The sequence below is a fragment of the Meles meles genome, chromosome X, assembly GCF_922984935.1.
Source record: "Meles meles chromosome X, mMelMel3.1 paternal haplotype, whole genome shotgun sequence".
Taxonomy (NCBI): Eukaryota; Metazoa; Chordata; class Mammalia; order Carnivora; family Mustelidae; genus Meles; species Meles meles.
The window spans coordinates 11,613,852-11,631,064 of NC_060087.1; the positions used below are offsets into that span (position 1 = coordinate 11,613,852).

Consider the following 17,213-nt stretch of genomic DNA (forward strand, 5'->3'; position numbering starts at 1 on the left):
TGCCTGCCTCTCTATCTACTTGTGATCTCTCTCTGTCAAATAAATAAATAAAATCTTTAAAAAAAATTAAAAAAAAAAAAGCTTCCAGGACAAACAAAAACTGAAAGAATTTGCAAACACCAAACCAGCTCTATAGGAAATATTGAAAGGGGTCCTCTAAGCAAAGAGAGAGCCTAAAAGTAGTAGATCAGAAAGGTACAGAGACAATATACAGTAACAGTCATCTTACAGGCTAATAATGGCACTAAATTCATATCTCTCAATAGTTACCCTGAATGTTAATGGGCTAAATGCCCTAATCAAAAGACACAGGGTATCAGAATGGATAAAAAACCAAAACCCATCAGTATGTTGCCTACAAGAAACTCATTTTAGACGCGAAGACACCTCCAGATTTAAAGTGAGGGGGTGAAAAACAATTTACCATGCTAATGGGCATCAGAAGAAAGCTGGGGTGGCAATCCTTATATCAGATCAATTAGATTTTAAGCCAAAGACTATAATAAGAGATGAGGAAGGACACTATATCCTACTCAAAGGGTCTGTCCAACAAGAAGATCTAACAATTTTAAATATCTATGCCCCTAACGTGGGAGCAGCCAACTATATAAACCAATTAATAACAAAATCAAAGAAACACAACGACAATAATACAATAATAGTAGGGGACTTTAACACTCCCCTCACTGAAATGGACAGATCATCCAAGCAAAAGATCAACAAGGAAATAAAGGCCTTAAATGACACACTGGACCAGATGGACATCACAGATATATTCAGAACATTTCATCCCAAGGCAACAGAATACACATTCTTCTCTAGTGCACATGGAAACTTCTCCAGAATAGATCACATCCTGGGTCACAAATCAGGTCTCAACCGGTATCAAAAGATTAGGATCATTCTCTGCATATTTTCAGAAGCTAGAACTCAATCACAAGAGGAAAGCTGGAAAGAACCCAAATACATGGAGACTAAACAGCATCCTTCTAAAGAATGAATGGGTCAACCAGGAAATTAAAGAAGAACTGAAAAAATTCATGGAAACAAATGATAATGAAAACACAATGGTTCAAAATCTGTGAGACACAGCAAAGGCAGTCCTGAGAGGAAAATATATAGCAGTACAAGCCTTTCTCAAGAAACAAGAAAGGTCTCAAGTACACAACCTAACCCTACACGTAAAGGAGCTGGAGAAAGAACAAGAAAGAAACCCTAAACCCAGCACGAGAAGATAAATCATAAAGATCAGAGCAGAAATCAATGAAATAGAAACCAAAAAACAATACAAAAAAAATCAATGAAACTAGGAGCTGGTTCTTTGAAAGACTCAATAAGATTGATAAACCCCTGGCCAGACTCATCAAAAAGAAAAGAGAAAGGACCCAAATAAATAAAATCATGAATGAAAGAGGAGAGATCACAACTAACACCAAAGAAATACAGACAATTATAAGAACATACTATGAGCAACTCTATGCCAACAAATTTGACAATCTGGAAGAAACGGATGCATTCCTAGAGACATATAAACTACCACAACTGAACCAGGAAGAAATAGAAAACCTGAACAGGCCCATAACCAGTAAGGAGATTGAAACAGTCATCAAAAATCTCCAAACAAACAAAAGCCCAGGGCCAGATGGCTTCCCAGGGGAATTCTACCAAACATTTAAAGAAGAACTAATTCCTATTCTCCTGAAACTGTTCCAAAAAATAGAAATGGAAGGAAAACTTCCAAACTCATTTTATGAGGCCAGCATCACCTTGATCCCAAAACCAGACAAGGATCCCACCAAAAAAGAGAACTATAGACCAATATCCTTGATGAACACAGATGCAAAAATTCTCACCAAAATACTAGCCAATAGGATTCAACAGTACATTAAAAGGATTATTCACCACGACCAAGTGGGATTTATTCCAGGGCTGCAGGGTTGGTTCAACATCCGCAAATCAATCAATGTGATAGAACACATTAATAAAAGAAAGAACAAGAACCATATGATACTCTCAATAGATGCTGAAAAAGCATTTGACAAAGTACAGCATCCTTTCCTAATCAAAACTCTTCAAAGTGTAGGGATAGAAGGCACATACCTCAATATTATCAAAGCCATCTATGAAAAACCCACCGCAAATATCATTCTCAATGGAGAAAAACTGAAAGCTTTTCCGCTAAGGTCAGGAACACGGCAGGGATGTCCATTATCACCACTGCTATTCAACATAGTACTAGAAGTCCTAGCCTCAGCAATCAGACAACAAAAAGAAATTAAAGGCATCCAAATCAGCAAAGAAGAAGTCAAAGTATCACTCTTCGCAGATGATATGATACTATATGTGGAAAACCCAGAAGACTCCACTCCAAAACTGCTAGAACTTGTACAGGAATTCAGTAAAGTGTCAGGATATAAAATCAATGCACAGAAATCAGTTGCATTTCTGTACACCAACAACAAGACAGAAGAAAGAGAAATTAAGGAGTCAATCCCATTTACAATTGCACACAAAACTATAAGATACCTAGGAATAAACCTAACCAAAGAGGCTAAGAATCTATACTCAGAAAACTATAAAGTACTCATGAAAGAAATTGAGGAAGACACAAAGAAATGGAAAAATGTTCCATGCTCCTGGATTGGAAGAATAAATATTGTGAAAATGTCTATGCTACCTAAAGCAATCTACACATTTAATGCAATCCCTATCAAAATCCCATCCATTTTTTTCAAAGAAATAGAACAAATAATCCTAAAATTTATATGGAACCAGAAAAGACCTCGAATAGCCAAAGGAATATTGAAAAAGAAAGCCAAAGTTGGTGGCATCACAATTCCGGACTTCAAGCTCTATTACAAAGCTGTCATCATCAAGACAGCATGGTACTGGCACAAAAACAGACACATAGATCAATGGAACAGAATAGAGAGCCCAGAAATAGACCCTCAACTCTATGGTCAACGAATATTCGACAAAGCAGGAAAGAATGTCCAATGGAAAAAAGACAGCCTCTTCAACAAATGGTGCTGGGAAAACTGGACAGCCACATGCAGAAAAATGAAATTGGACCACTTCCTTACACCACACACAAAAATAGACTCCAAATGGATGAAGGACCTCAATGTGGGAAAGGAATCCATCCAAATCCTTGAGGAGAACGCAGGCAGCAACCTCTTCGACCTCAGCCGCAGCAACATCTTCCTAGGAACATTGGCAAAGGCAAGGGAAGCAAGGGCAAAAATGAACTATTGGGATTTCATCATGATCAAAAGCTTTTGCCCAGCAAAGGAAACAGTTAACAAAACCAAAAGACAACTGACAGAATGGGAGAAGATATTTGCAAATGACATATCAGATAAAGGGCTAGTATCCAAAATCTATAAGGAACTTAGCAAACTCAATACCCAAAGAACAAACAATCCAATCAAGAAATGGGCAGAGGACATGAACAGACATTTCTGCAAAGAAGACATCCAGATGGCCAACAGACACATGAAAAAGTGCTCCACATCACTCGGTATCAGGGAAATACAAATCAAAACCACAATGAGATATCACCTCACACCAGTCAGAATGGCTAAAATCAACAAGTCAGGAAATGAGAGATGCTGGTGAGGCTGCAGAGAAAGGGGAACCCTCCTCCACTGTTGGTGGGAATGCAAGCTGGTGCAACCACTCTGGAAAACAGCATGGAGGTTCCTCAAAGTGTTGAAAATAGAACTACCCTATGACCCAGCAATTGCACTACTGGGTATTTACCCTAAAGATACAAACATAGTGATCCGAAGGGGCACGTGTACCCGAATGTTTATAGCAGCAATATCTACAATAGCCAAAGTATGGAAAGGACCTAGATGTCCATCAACAGATGAATGGATAAAGAAGATGTGATATATATATATATATATATATATATATATATATATACACAATGGAATACTATGCAGCCATCAAAAGAAATGAAATCTTGCCATTTGCGACGACGTGGATGGAACTAGAGGGTATCATGCTTAGTGAAATAAGTTAATCGGAGAAAGACAACTATCATATGATCTCCCTGATATGAGGACATGGAGAAGCAACATGGGGGTTTAGGGGGATAGGAGAAGAATAAATGAAACAAGATGGGATTGGGAGGGAGACAAACCATAAATGACTCTTAATCTCACAAAACAAACTGGGGGTTGCTGGTTGGAGGTGGGGTTGGGAGAGGGGGTGGGGGTTATGGACATTGGGGAGGGTATGTGCTATCGTGAGTGCTGTGAAGTGTGTAAACCTGGCGATTCACAGACCTGTACACCTGGGGATAAAAATACATTATATGTTTATAAAAAAAAAATTGGAAGGGGAGGCGAACTATAAGAGACTATGGACTCTGAAAAACAACCTGAGGGTTTTGAAGGGTCAGGGGTGGGAGGTTGGGGGAACAGGTGGTGGGTAATAGGGAGGGCACGTTTTGCATGGAGCACTGGGTGTTGTGCAAAAACAATGAATACTGTTATGCTGAAAAAATAAAAAATAAAAATAAAAGGAAGCATAGACCAGTTATTTTGTAAAATGTCCCTCAGTATGGGTTTGTCTGATGTTTCCTCATCCTTAGACAAAACTGTTTCATCCCTCAACTTTACTTTTAAAAAGATGTTATTTATTTATATGTCAGAGAGCACAAGCAGGGGGAGCGAGAGTGGGAGAAGCAGGCTCCCCGCTGAGCAGGGAGCCTGATATGGGACTCGATCCCACAACCCTGGGATCAAAACCTGAGCTGAAGGCAGATCGTTAACTGACTGAGCCACCCAGCATCCCTCATTCCTCAACTTTAGAGAAGAGTTTATCTTCAAGGTCTTAATTGTTTTAATTCATAAGAGCACAAAGAAGGAAATAATGAATATACGTGTTGCCATATTTCTTATCTTCTTTTCTTTTACAGATAAAAATCTTGTAAGTGAGAGAGATGTCCCCTGATTGCCTTCAATCCATTTGCTACACACAGCTAGCGGGAGCTTTCACTGAAAACACTTCAGTGTCTCCCTGTTCTCCCTGACATGCCCAGACGCCAGCCCAGGCAGACAGACCCCTCTCAGCCCGGTCCTACTTCTCCAGTCCTGTCGCCTCTCCGCTTGTCCTCCCTCCTCGGTTCATTCTAACACAGCAAATCCCTCCAGGGGAAGGAGGAAGCAGAAGGCAGCAGCCAGCCTTACAGGGACCTCCTGGTACCATGGAAAACAAGGCAACTAAGCAACAAATTCGAACACAATCACAGGCAGGAAATGCTTGTTTAAAAATCAGCAAAAGACTTTCAGGGAGACCCAGGAGCACACAGCCTGTCTGAGGCAGTTTCCTGGTTTGTAAAATAAGGACATAATATGTATGACACGGCTGTTATGCTGACCGAGTGACAGTGTGTGCCTGGTCTGAACAGACACATATCTGTATCGTATACACGTGTCTATGTACATGTGTGTGTGTTCGATGTTGTCACCGTTATCTACACAAGGTTCCCCATTCCTGCCCCTTCCTTCTCTTTCCCCTCTCCTCTGACTTTATATAGGTCAAGAGGTTGCAGTGGCTGCTACCCATGCTTCTGATGAGCTGGGACCCAGGCCAGAGGAGGGTCCTTGTCACAGAGATGGGCCCACGGGCCCCAGAGCATCACCCTCAACTTCAAGCCAACTGGTCTCTCGGACTACAGTATACACCGAACAAAGCTCAGTGGTGTCATTTCCCAGAGCATAGAGAATGAATCCCTGCTGTCCTCATCAAGAACCCCACAGCACTTAGGACACTGTGTTGCATCGAACACTGCAGTCTAGAATTGGTGGCATAAGGTAGGCTTTCTGATCATACGGAAGCTGACATCCCACTAGACGTACAAGCTCACCAAGCACTGGCATTGAACCGCTGTTTTATAAGGACAAGCAAACCACGAGAGGGATCGTCAGCATTATAGCTCTGCCAAAGGGATGGGAAAAGAGGTAGGTTATTCCATAACCTTGTAGGAATTCTAGCAAAAGAAAACAAGAGAATGCCCATTTTACCACATTTGGTGAGTGACACCATGAAAAAATGCCCAACGATATTGCAAAGAATGGTAGCAAGGTAAAGATACTTGAGATGACTGGCTTTCTGGAGTAACATATCCTCAGAATATGTTTTACATACTCAAGAATGATCTTACTACAGTCTATGTTTTTAAGCCATAGGCATATACCATTAAGAGCTATCTTTAAAGCACTTATATTTTACCAAGAAGAACTGAAATCTACAAGAAAACCTTCCCCTACGGTTCGGGCCACCATTGAGAATACTGAACATTCACTGCACCAGAAACTAACAGAAAAATTAAGAAATGAATAAAATTTAACATTTTGAGTAAGAAATGTATTAGCAACACAAGGTCTCTGGAATGAAGACCGCCTTCTGTGTGTCCAGAATGGAGGACAAGCATTGCTGATTAACTTCTTGCTAATAAAACAGCAAAAAAAAAAAAAAAAAGAAAAGAAAGGGCATTAGAATCCCCCAGGAGCTTCCCACTCTTTTCAGACTAAGTCTACAGTGAAATTTTCCCACCACTAAGATATGTTAATGTGATCAGTTTTAACTAAAATAATACATGTAACTATCATTCTTTAGTTTTATCATTCTTTTAGTTTTAGACAGATTTTTTCTCATCTCTAAATATACAGTGCTCACAATTGGTTTTTAATTGCTCAGAAAAACCCAGATAATAATTGAAATATGTAGTTATAATCATCAAATTACACTTAAGGGCTGTAAAATAGAAATGATTTAGGCATTTGAACTTAGATTAAGGCCAAGACAATTGGGAACCAAAATATATAGAACTTTAAGGATTAAATAAAGGTTCAGAAAGCAATAGAAACCTGAAATAAGCAGAGAATGCCATAAATGCCCTAAGAGAAAAAACATTTTTAATAAAGTTTTTATGGGGGGGAGGGCAAGGGAGAGAGAATCTTAAACAGGTACGTTCCATGCCCAGCATGGAGCTTGATCTCACAACCCTGAGATCATAACTTGAGCCTAACTCAAGAGTCAGAGGCATAACTGACTGAGACTCCCAGGCGCCCCAAAAGAAAAAAGATTTTTAAGTAGGACCTGCAACTATGAAAAACAAAACAAAACAAAACAAAACCCCCATCAAAGTTGAAATGCGTTTAAATTCTTAGAACATTTCTTACTTTACACTATCAATTTAATTTGTTCTCTCCTAAGAATGATATATTAGAAAAAGACAATACAATTTTCAAACTGGGGAGATTTATTTAAAAGGTTAAAAAAATAACAATTTTTGAAAATTATCTGCCAAGTCTTGGATTTATTTACCAATATGTCCAAGGCACTGCTGAGAGGGTGGGTAATGGTATGTAAAGAGCCACTCATTTTGTCTGGACCTTGGTAGCTGAGTCACAGCAAAAGCCCAGCTATGTAAGTTAGAATCTCTTGGGCAACACTCTCCAGCTGGTTGACCTTGAGTAAGTTCAAGTCAAGCAAGTCACTTCTTTGTACCTCAGTTTCCTCATCTGAAAAATGGCACAATCACAGTCCTTACCTCACAGACTTAGGACTGCAGCAGTTAATACAGGGCAAGTTCTTAGAGCAGTTTCTGGCAAACAACAGGCACTTAATAAATGCTAAAAATAATAATTATTACCACAGGATGATTCAGTGAAGTGTGACCTCCTCAAATGTTCATGATATTCTCTGTCACGGATTTTGGCTATTTTTTTCTCTTTTCCAAAACCACATTTAAAAAAATGCAACTGCATCTCACTGCATATGAAAATCAATTCCAGGTGTAGATAAATCAATACAACAAGCAAAACAACAAAGCATCTATAATAATAGAACACTTTCATGATCTTGAGCTGGGACACTTTATATTAAAGAAGCTACAGAAAAGTCTTACTAACATTTTAAGGAATAGACCAATACATTTTTAAAAAAGATTTTTATTTACTTATTTGAGATAAAATGGGAAGGAGAGCACAAGCACGGGGAGCAGCAGGCAGAGGGAGAAGCAGGCTCCCCACCCAAGCAGAGAGCCCGATGTGGGGCTCGATCCCAGGACTCCAGGACCATGACCGCTCAACTGACTGAGCCACCCAGGCGCCCCAGGAACAAACCAATAAATTTAAGGAATTTTTATTAACATATAGAAAAATATCATAGTATATACAAGAGTGAAAAACAAGGAAAAAGGGAGAAGATATTTGCATATATCTTCTCATATTATATTACAAATAACTGACAATGAAAAGCATCTAGAATATATAAAGATCCTCTGAAACCCATAATACATTATATGTTAACTGAATTTAAATAAAAATGAACATTAAAAAATAATATATAAAGAGCCCCTACAGGGGCGCCTGGGTGGCTCAGTGGGTTAAAGCCTCTGTCTTCAGCTCAGGTCATGATCCCAGGGTCCTGGGATCAAGACTCACATTGGGCTTTCTGCTCTGCAGGGAGCCTGCTACCCCCTCTCTCTCTCTCTGCCTGCCTCTCTGCCTACCTGTGATCTCTGTCTGTCAAATAAATAAAATATTTAAAAAAATAATAATAAAGAACCCCTACAAATCAGTATGAAAAAGACAGACAACCCACCCAAAGGAAAATGATATGAAGCTTCTTTATGGTAATTTTATGCTCGGGCTCTGGTTTGTGTTCATCACTGCTCTGAAGACTTACTAACATCCGTGTCTGTTATGAATATATCCTAAGGGCAAGAGGCACCGTGATAGAATATTTTCTTTTCTTTTTTTTTTTTTATTTATTTGACAGAGATGCAGCAAGAGAGGGAACACAAGCAGGGGGAGTGGGAGAGGGAGAAGCAGGCTTCATGCTGAGCAGAGAGCCTGATGCGGGGTTCGATTCCAGGATCCTGGGATCACGACCTGAGCTGAAGGCAGACACTTAACGACTGAGCCACCCAGGTGCCCCCGTGATAGAATATTTTAATGTACTACTGATAAGTAGAGAGCTTGGCAAAAACTAGCCATGAATTAAATCATGCATTCTGTGTAGTGAACAAAATCAGCCTTTCTTCTCTCTATGGAATACCTGAAAGTCTAAAATTCTACATGAATCATCCATGTTTGGGGCATCCTCCCTTAAAAAGTAGATAATGGGGGCACCTGGGTGGCTCCATCTGTTAAGCATCTGCCTTCGGCTCAGGTCATGATTCTGGGGTCCTGGGATCGAGCCCCACGTTGGGCTCTCTGCTTGGGGGGAGCCTGCTTCTCCCTCTCCCTCTGCCTGCTGCTCCCCCTACTTGTGCTCTTTCTCTATCAAAAAAAAAATAAATAAAATCTTTAAAAAAAAAGTAGATAATGACTGAAGAGACATTTAGGTAGGAACTCTGAGGAGAATCCATCATGCCTCCCCCAGCCCGCCTTCCATTTTCAAAAAAAAAGAAATCACAAGAGAAAAAGAAACACGACTTCATTTTCGAGTCACTGACCATACGGAGAAATGTCTGGCGCTCTGACTTGAGATCCTAAGCTTGGCAAGTTGATTCGAAGACACCCACTGCCTCATAGTCATGCCCTGGGTAATCCTCTCTTCTCTGAGCAGGGGCTGCACCTGGTGGCCTGGTTCTAACCAGCAGAATGGGCAAAAGTAATGGGATGTCGCTTTTGATATCTGGTGACAGAGAGCCTCCGGCTTCCATATGCTCACTCTTCCTCTCTCACTCGTAGGCTCTGATAAAGCCAGAGGCCACATTGTGAGCCATCCTAGGGAGAGGCCCACGTGGCACGGAAGTAACAGCTGGTCACAGCCAACAACCCTGAGGGCTGTCTCCAGCCACGGGGGTGCGGGCTTGGAAGCGCATCCTTCACAGTCAAGCCCTGGGATTGCTGCAGCCCCGCTGACCGGTCCATTGCAGCCTTGTACGAGTCCTTGAGCTGGAGACCACAGCTAAAGTGTGAGATAACAAGTGTGATCTTAAGCCACTACATTTGGGAGTAATTTGTTAGAGAGCAACATGGATAAGTAGTTCAGTAATATTTATTTGAACATATCCTAATGGGATTTATGGAGTAGCTACTGTATGCACAGCATTAAAATCCACTTTCTTTTTTTTTAAAGATATATTAATTTATTTTAGAGCAAGAGCAGGGAATGGGGGTGGGCAGGGAGCGGTAGAAGGAGAGGGGAGAGAGAATCCCAAGCAGACTCCACGCTGAGAGCAGGGCCCTGAGATCATGACTTGAGCCAAAACCAAGAGTCAGACATTTCACCGACTCTGCCACCCACATGCCGCTACAATCTACTTTTTCAAAAAGCACTCTGAAGTGCTGATTTCTATTTCCTCCCAGTTCCAGTGCAGTGTAATTGACAGGGCTCCTTTCTGTTTGTTCCTCCCACCAAAGCAAAAATACGTTGACAATATTTAAGAGAATGTATGTGTTTCCTATTGTTGTTATAACAATGACCAAAACTTGCTGGCTTAAAACAACACAACCTTGTTATGTAATAATGCTAGGGGGTCTGAAGTCCAAAGATGGGTCTTAAGGTCTTAAAATCAAGATACCAGTAGGACAGCCTTCCTTCTGCAGGCTCTAGGGGGAAATGTACTTCCCTGCCTTTTCTAACTTCTAGAGGTTGCCCCTCCTGCTTGGCCAGAGGCCCCCCTCCCATTTTCAAATGCAGCAACGGCATCAGCTAGACTTATGTTTCCACCGTCACACCTTTCCCTCGGACTCTCGCTTCCTCCTTCTTTTACACAGACCCTTTGATGATATTGGGGCCACCTGGACTATCCAAGCTACTCTCCTGGATAGTAGAAATTGGGGGGATTGATGTATATATACTGTAAAGAAAACGAAAAGATTGGGGAAGCAAAAAATACACGATGAAGTTTTTCCATGCCATAACCATCGTCCATTTTTAACATTGTAGATCATGCGTTTAAATACCTAGTAACAGAAAAGGGCACCTGGGTGGCTCAGTGGATTACGTCTCTGCCTTGGGCTCAGGTCAAGATCTTAGGGTCCTGGGATCCAGCCCTACATGGGGCTCCCTGCTCGGTAGGGAGCCTGCTTCTCCCTCTCCCTCTGCTTGCCATTCTACCTACTTGGGCTCCCTCTGTCAGATAGATAAATAAAATCTTAAATAAAATGAATGCATGCCTGCATGCATAGTGGTAGAATCCCCGTGCAGGAAGGTGGGGGAGCCACAGAGGCGCTGTTCAGAGCCACACTTTGATGCCGTCAGAAGACAAAGGCAAAGAGGACGTGAGGACCAGAAGGCCCAAGTCTCTTGGGCAAGACTGGTATTTTCCTAGAAACACAGATTTAGGTGCTTCTCAGTGAGTGATAAAAGTGTCATCTGTAAGTTAATTTGCAGCAAGGAAAATCAGATTGCTTTGTAAGAGATGGTAAAAGTCATGGTCAAAAAAATATATAAATAAATAAAATAAAACCAAACCAAAAAAACAACTACTTATTCCTATTTCAGCCAAGAACTAACATGAAAAACGTGCAGCCAGTGTTAAAGGAATCTGGTATTGTCAGAGGCCTGACAAATTGGATTCTTTGTAAGTGATGCTCCGTTCATGCAATCAGCTCCCTTCCAAACCATCACTGCATGAAACATCTGTTTTCTGCGGGATTAGCCCAACTCCACAGGAATAGGCCTTAAAAAAGGCAAGACAGAGATGGTAAAAACCAATTCTTATACTATTTACGGGAAAGAATTCAGATAAAACCCAGTCTGATCCACGAGAAATGCTTCCAGTCACCCTTAACGGCATGTTCCTCGGGAAATCTGTATTTCCCCGGAATTGGGGGTGCGATGGTAGTGCTGTCTTGCCTCTGGTTCAGGCCCACTGCTTTGGTAATGATACAGTGATGTCAATATTAGATCAGTGAGATTGCGAAGCTCATGCCAAAAGCCAAACATAACCCAGATATCCATGTCAAATCCCCTTACCGTGAGTAACGAAACAATTAAAATATTACAAACAAAATATGTCCAGGACCCAGACAGTGACAAACACATTTTAAGAAATACTGGCTGCAGCAAAGCACCCAAATAAAATGAATTTAAACAGTCCTTGGGTTTCATAATGGAATTTGGCCCAGAAAGGTAGTTTAAAAAAAAAAAGGACACAGGGTGACCTTGACTTAAACGACTTGATAATAAATTTTATGCAACATGATTTCACCAGTCAATATGGCTGATTACAGGCAGCCACAGGTATCAAATCTGTAAATAACAAGTGCCTTATAATACCGGAATTAAATTGTTTGTCTGGTGCTGGACAGAGATGCCCCGAACTCTGGATTTGTCACTGAATGTAATGTAAACAGGGACATGTGTGTGTGTGTGTGTGTGTGTGTGTGTGTGTGAGAGAGAGAGAGACAGAGACAGAGACACTGAGAAAAAGAGGGGACACAGTATAATTGGAGTGATGTCTTAGAAAAGACAGGTCCTTTGGCTTCATAGCTGGGTTTATAACAGACTTGTTTCAAGTGGGTTTATACTGACTCAGTGATAAACGTGTGTTTCTTAGCCACTAGCTTTGGCATCTCTCCAAAAATGTTTTTGAAAACAAATCTCGGGTTTAGAATTTAGAAGGATGAACTAAAACCGAAGTCTACCCTTTTCAAGTGACATATCACATTCTCTTGTGAGGCCATATAGAATAGTGACTAAGGGTAGAACAAAACTCAACAGGAGCCAGCCGCTTAGTGTCAGTGGGGTCACCGAGCAGCTGGTGCTCTCAGATGTTCCTGATGGAAAGTGGGATTGTACTTGTCTGACAATGTGTTTTGAAATTAAACGTGCATCTACCTTGCGACCATCCCTGGAAAATCACTGCATTCAAATAAGTCCCCATGCGGAAGGACAGGTGGACAAGGATGTTTATCACGGACCAGTGAGCAGGGGCCAAGCACTAGGTACGAAGGGAGTACCCGCAGAGAGACGAGCTGGATGCATCACACCCAACCCATAGCCCAGGGTGCCGCCGTTATGAGATCTAATCTGAGTACATATCTAGGATACATCCTAGAGGTGGGATGTATAGGGAAGGTACTGGAAGGAACCGGAGAGAAGTAAGCTCAAAAGGAAAAGCAAAAGCATCGCACGAATGGTTAAAGCATATGTGCTTTCAGGAGCAGCTGGCTGGCTCAGTCAGAAAAACACGCAACTCAGCGTCAGGGCTGTGAGTTCAAGCTGCATGTTGGGTGTAGAAGTTACTTAAAAATAAAATCCATTAGGGCGCCTGGGTGGCTCAGCTGGTACAGTGACTGCCTTCGGCTCAGGTCATGATCTGCGAGTCCTGGGGTCTAGTCCCACATCGAGCTCCCAGCTCCATGGGGAGTCTGCTTCTCCCTCTGACCTTCTCCCCTCTCAAGCTCTCTCTTTCAAATAAATAAAATAAAATGAATAAAATCCATTAAAAATATGTGCTTTCATCCTTATTGTTATTAAAAAATGTGTTTTAAGGGGTAGGCATATGTTTAAGTGAATTAATTAAAAAGTTTTTCTGCACCTTTTTTTTAAAGATTTTATTTATTTATTTGACAGACAGAGATTACAAGTAGGCAGAGAGGCAGGCAGAGAGAGAGAGGAGGAAGCAGGCTCCCCGCCGAGCAGAGAGCCAGATGCGGGACTCGATTCCAGGACCCTGAGATCATGACTTGAGCCGAAGGCAGAGGCTTAACCCACTGAGCCACCCAGGCACCCCCTTTCTGCACCTTAAAATAGCCAGAACCACAAAACCAAAGAAGAAAATAATGGATTCGAGGTGAATGCCTAATGACCTCAGGTGCTACCATTTCTAAAAATAAAATTGGCCTTCGTTGTCGGGGGCGGGGGTACCTGGGTGACTCAGCCAATTGAGCATCCAACCCTTGGCTTCAAACTCAGGTCGTGGTCTCAGAGTCATGAGATCCAGCCCCACATGGAGCTCCACGCTTGGTGGGGAGTCTGCTTGAGATTTTCTGTCTCCCTCTTACCCTCCCGCCATTTGTGCTAAGTAAATAAAATCTTTAAATAAATAAATAAATAAAATTGGACTTAGACACTTGGCACTTTTCTAAGTAGTCTTTGAATCTGAAAGTCAACTTAAAGGTAAGTCATCCATAATAATACTTTTATCAAGAGATCCCTATATCTCAATGAGGGGCACACCTGTTCATAAGTGACAAGGTTGGAATTTGCCTCCAGGAACACGTAGAGTCACCGGTGGCTGGGAAATCAGGAGACATGGGTAAAAGTTCTGCCTTGTCCAGCAAGTCCCTATGAGGACTTGAACAAGTAACTACTCTGTTGGGTCTTAGCGTTTACACCTATAAAATGCGGGGGAGGGAGCAGACAGTCCAGCCCTAACGTTCTATGAATTCCATCTGATCTTCTTTGCTCGAAAAGCCCCAGCGATATTTGCTAAACGTACTTACACATAAACAAAGTTCACAGAATCTTGTGCTGAGGTTCAGAAATGAGTCCATTTCTGAGAAAGGGGCCTCTTGTTTTTTTTTTTTCTTTTGATGAAATCCCAGAAGTCATCATACCTTTAGGAATAAGCTGGCAGTGCTTGGCTCCAGCGTCCAGTTTGAAGTCCAAATATAAGGTTGGTGTGCGAGTGTAAATCTTAGACTGAAAAGGAAGAGGAAACCATCAGCATCTATCCAAAATTAAAGTTCTTCCTCACTTCAGCTGGGCCCTTCTCTGATGGGACTGGGGCCTGGATGATTATATTAACAATTTCTCCTTGCCCAGTGCTGGGAAAGTAAGCGGATGGGTACCATACAGCGCCCTCTTAAGGATCTTGGTTCTAAGAGCTAGCTAGCCCTCGTAGTTTTACAATATGGCTGACAGACTTATTTCAGGATGACAGCTCTCTCCCTATAATCATTTCTCAAACATGGTCTGATGTTAATAGTTTATTGACCTAGGGTTGTTCCAGCTTTCTCATTTCTAGTCTTGTACTTGATACAGGAGTAGGGTATCTCATGCCCACATGTATGCTTCTTCCCCAGGTCTCAATAAAGCCATGTCCATTAAAAAAATTATTTTAGAGACACCTGGGTAGCTCAGTGGGTTAAGCCTCTGCCTTCACCTCAGGTCATGATCTCAGGGTCCTGGGATCGAGCCCCACATCGGGCTCTCTGCTTAGCGGGGAGTCTGCTTCCCCCTCATTCTCTGCCTACCTCTCTGCCTACTTGTGATCTCTCTCTCTCTCTGTCGAGTAAATTAATTAAAAAAAATTTTTAAGTGGCCACTAAATACTTTTATTTGTTCTAACTTGGGCCTCTTACAAACAAACAAACAAAAAATGCCGTTCACCACCACTGGCTTGAAAAAGCCACAATTCCAAATGTGAGAAAGGCAAACTTGTGCAGGATTTTCCACTGCAAACGGTGGCTTTGATTCCATCAACAGTTAAGCAGAGTTTGTAATCCGCTACAATACCATTTTGAATCACTGGCAGAGACCGAAATCCAAGGAATTATCACTGTTGCCCTGAACTTTATGATGTCTCATTGTTTATCACAAAGCTCCAGTGGTTCTAACTTTGTAAAAACTGAGAATACACACAAAAATGAAAAAGCGCATAACCCCAAATTTCGCAAGGATGTGGAGCAACTGGAACTTTCATACACTGTTGGTGGGCTGGTGGGACTACGACTTGGTATAAACATGGCAAAAAACATACGTAAGTGGATCCCAACAAAAATGTTCACCTAGAGATGAGTACATGAATAGAGTACATGATAGAGGATACCATCAGTAACAGCCCCAAACAGGAACTACTCCAGCTATCTTTAACAACAGATGGGATAAATGAGCTGTAATTTACTTATACAATGAAATCTACTACATGGCAAGGAGCATGAATGAACCCAACTATAGGCAACAACTCAGATGAATCTCACAATCATAATACTGAGCAAATGAAGGCACAGAAGATAATATATGGTATGATTCCATTTCTATGAAGTTCAAAATAAAGAAAAAACTAATCTATGATGTCAGAAGTCAGAACAGTGGTCACCTTGGGAAGCTCAGTAGCTGGAGGGGGTTGAAAAGGAAACGTCTGGGGTCAAGCACGGACTGCTTCTTGACCTGACTTCTGGTTTCATGGGTGTGTTGACTGGGTGAAAATTGTTCTAAGTTGATCTATGAAGTTGATCTATGAAGTTGATCTTCACACTTGATCTATGTACTTTTCTGTGTCTTATTCTGTTTTAATAGAAAGCTTACATTGATTAAAAACATGCATGTATACATAGACCAAAAGAGAATCCAGAGCCTAGAATGATTTACTATCCTTGATAAAGGCATCATTTTGCACAGTATTTCTGTAAACACTATGAGGACATGAATATTGTTGCCTTTTCACCCCGGGCCAACCTACAGTGCCCACCACATAGTAGGTATTCAATAAATATTTATTGACTCATTTTCATAATGGAAAAATCCCATGCATAGTAATACAATTATTTACAGTATACACAGGGTACTACTCATCAATATCTTTACCTACATGCAGCAAAATGCCTCTTCAGGACAGGGGATTTGGTATGGCCAAAGTGTATGTCTGTGCATTAAACTTTGGAAGAGAGAACTGTAAATAATGTGACCAGAAGACTATTCCCTTTCCTATGAGTATCTCATTTGTGAAGCTTTGGGTTTTAAAAGGTCTGGTAGGTGGTTTTATGTGGATTAGAAGGCCAAGCTGCATCCACGCAGCTTCAAAGACAGCAAAAGCAAACTCCCCTGCGCCTGCATAAAAGAAACCAGAAAGACTTAGGGCACTGGGTGCAGCCTGAAGCCAAACATTCACCATCAATCTGAAGATGTTGAAACGTACAGAAAACAAGGCCGGCACCCGTGGGACACAGGATCTAATTCTCTACGATCCTTAGGTGTGTATATGGCACCATCTGGAAAGGATCTGTTTTTTTTTTTTTTTTTTAAATGAAGTCTTCTAAAATTACTTCTAAAAAGATCAAGGGTAGGGGCGCCTGGCTGGCTAAGTGGGTGGAGCATATGACTCTTGATCTCGGGGTCTTGAGTTCGAGCCCCACGTTGAAGGTAAAGATTGCTTAAAAATAAATAAATAAAATGAAAGGTCGTGGGTCAACTTCGCATAACATTGATGGTTCTTCTGCCTGGGGGGTATTTGGTTCTCCTTTAGAAAAATAAGCCCTGTTTCACTTAACTGTCTTTCTAACTTC

General features: G+C 41.4%; 1 protein-coding gene across 1 annotated transcript in view; it reads right to left on the reverse strand.

Moving 5' to 3' along the window:
• PIR (pirin) overlaps nucleotides 1-17,213 on the reverse strand; it is a 420,337-nt gene that overhangs the window by 32,527 nt on the left and 370,597 nt on the right. The window contains exon 5 of the mRNA XM_045995952.1: nucleotides 14,544-14,628. Coding sequence (XP_045851908.1) covers nucleotides 14,544-14,628 — 85 coding nt within the window. The remainder of the gene's footprint in view (nucleotides 1-14,543; nucleotides 14,629-17,213) is intronic.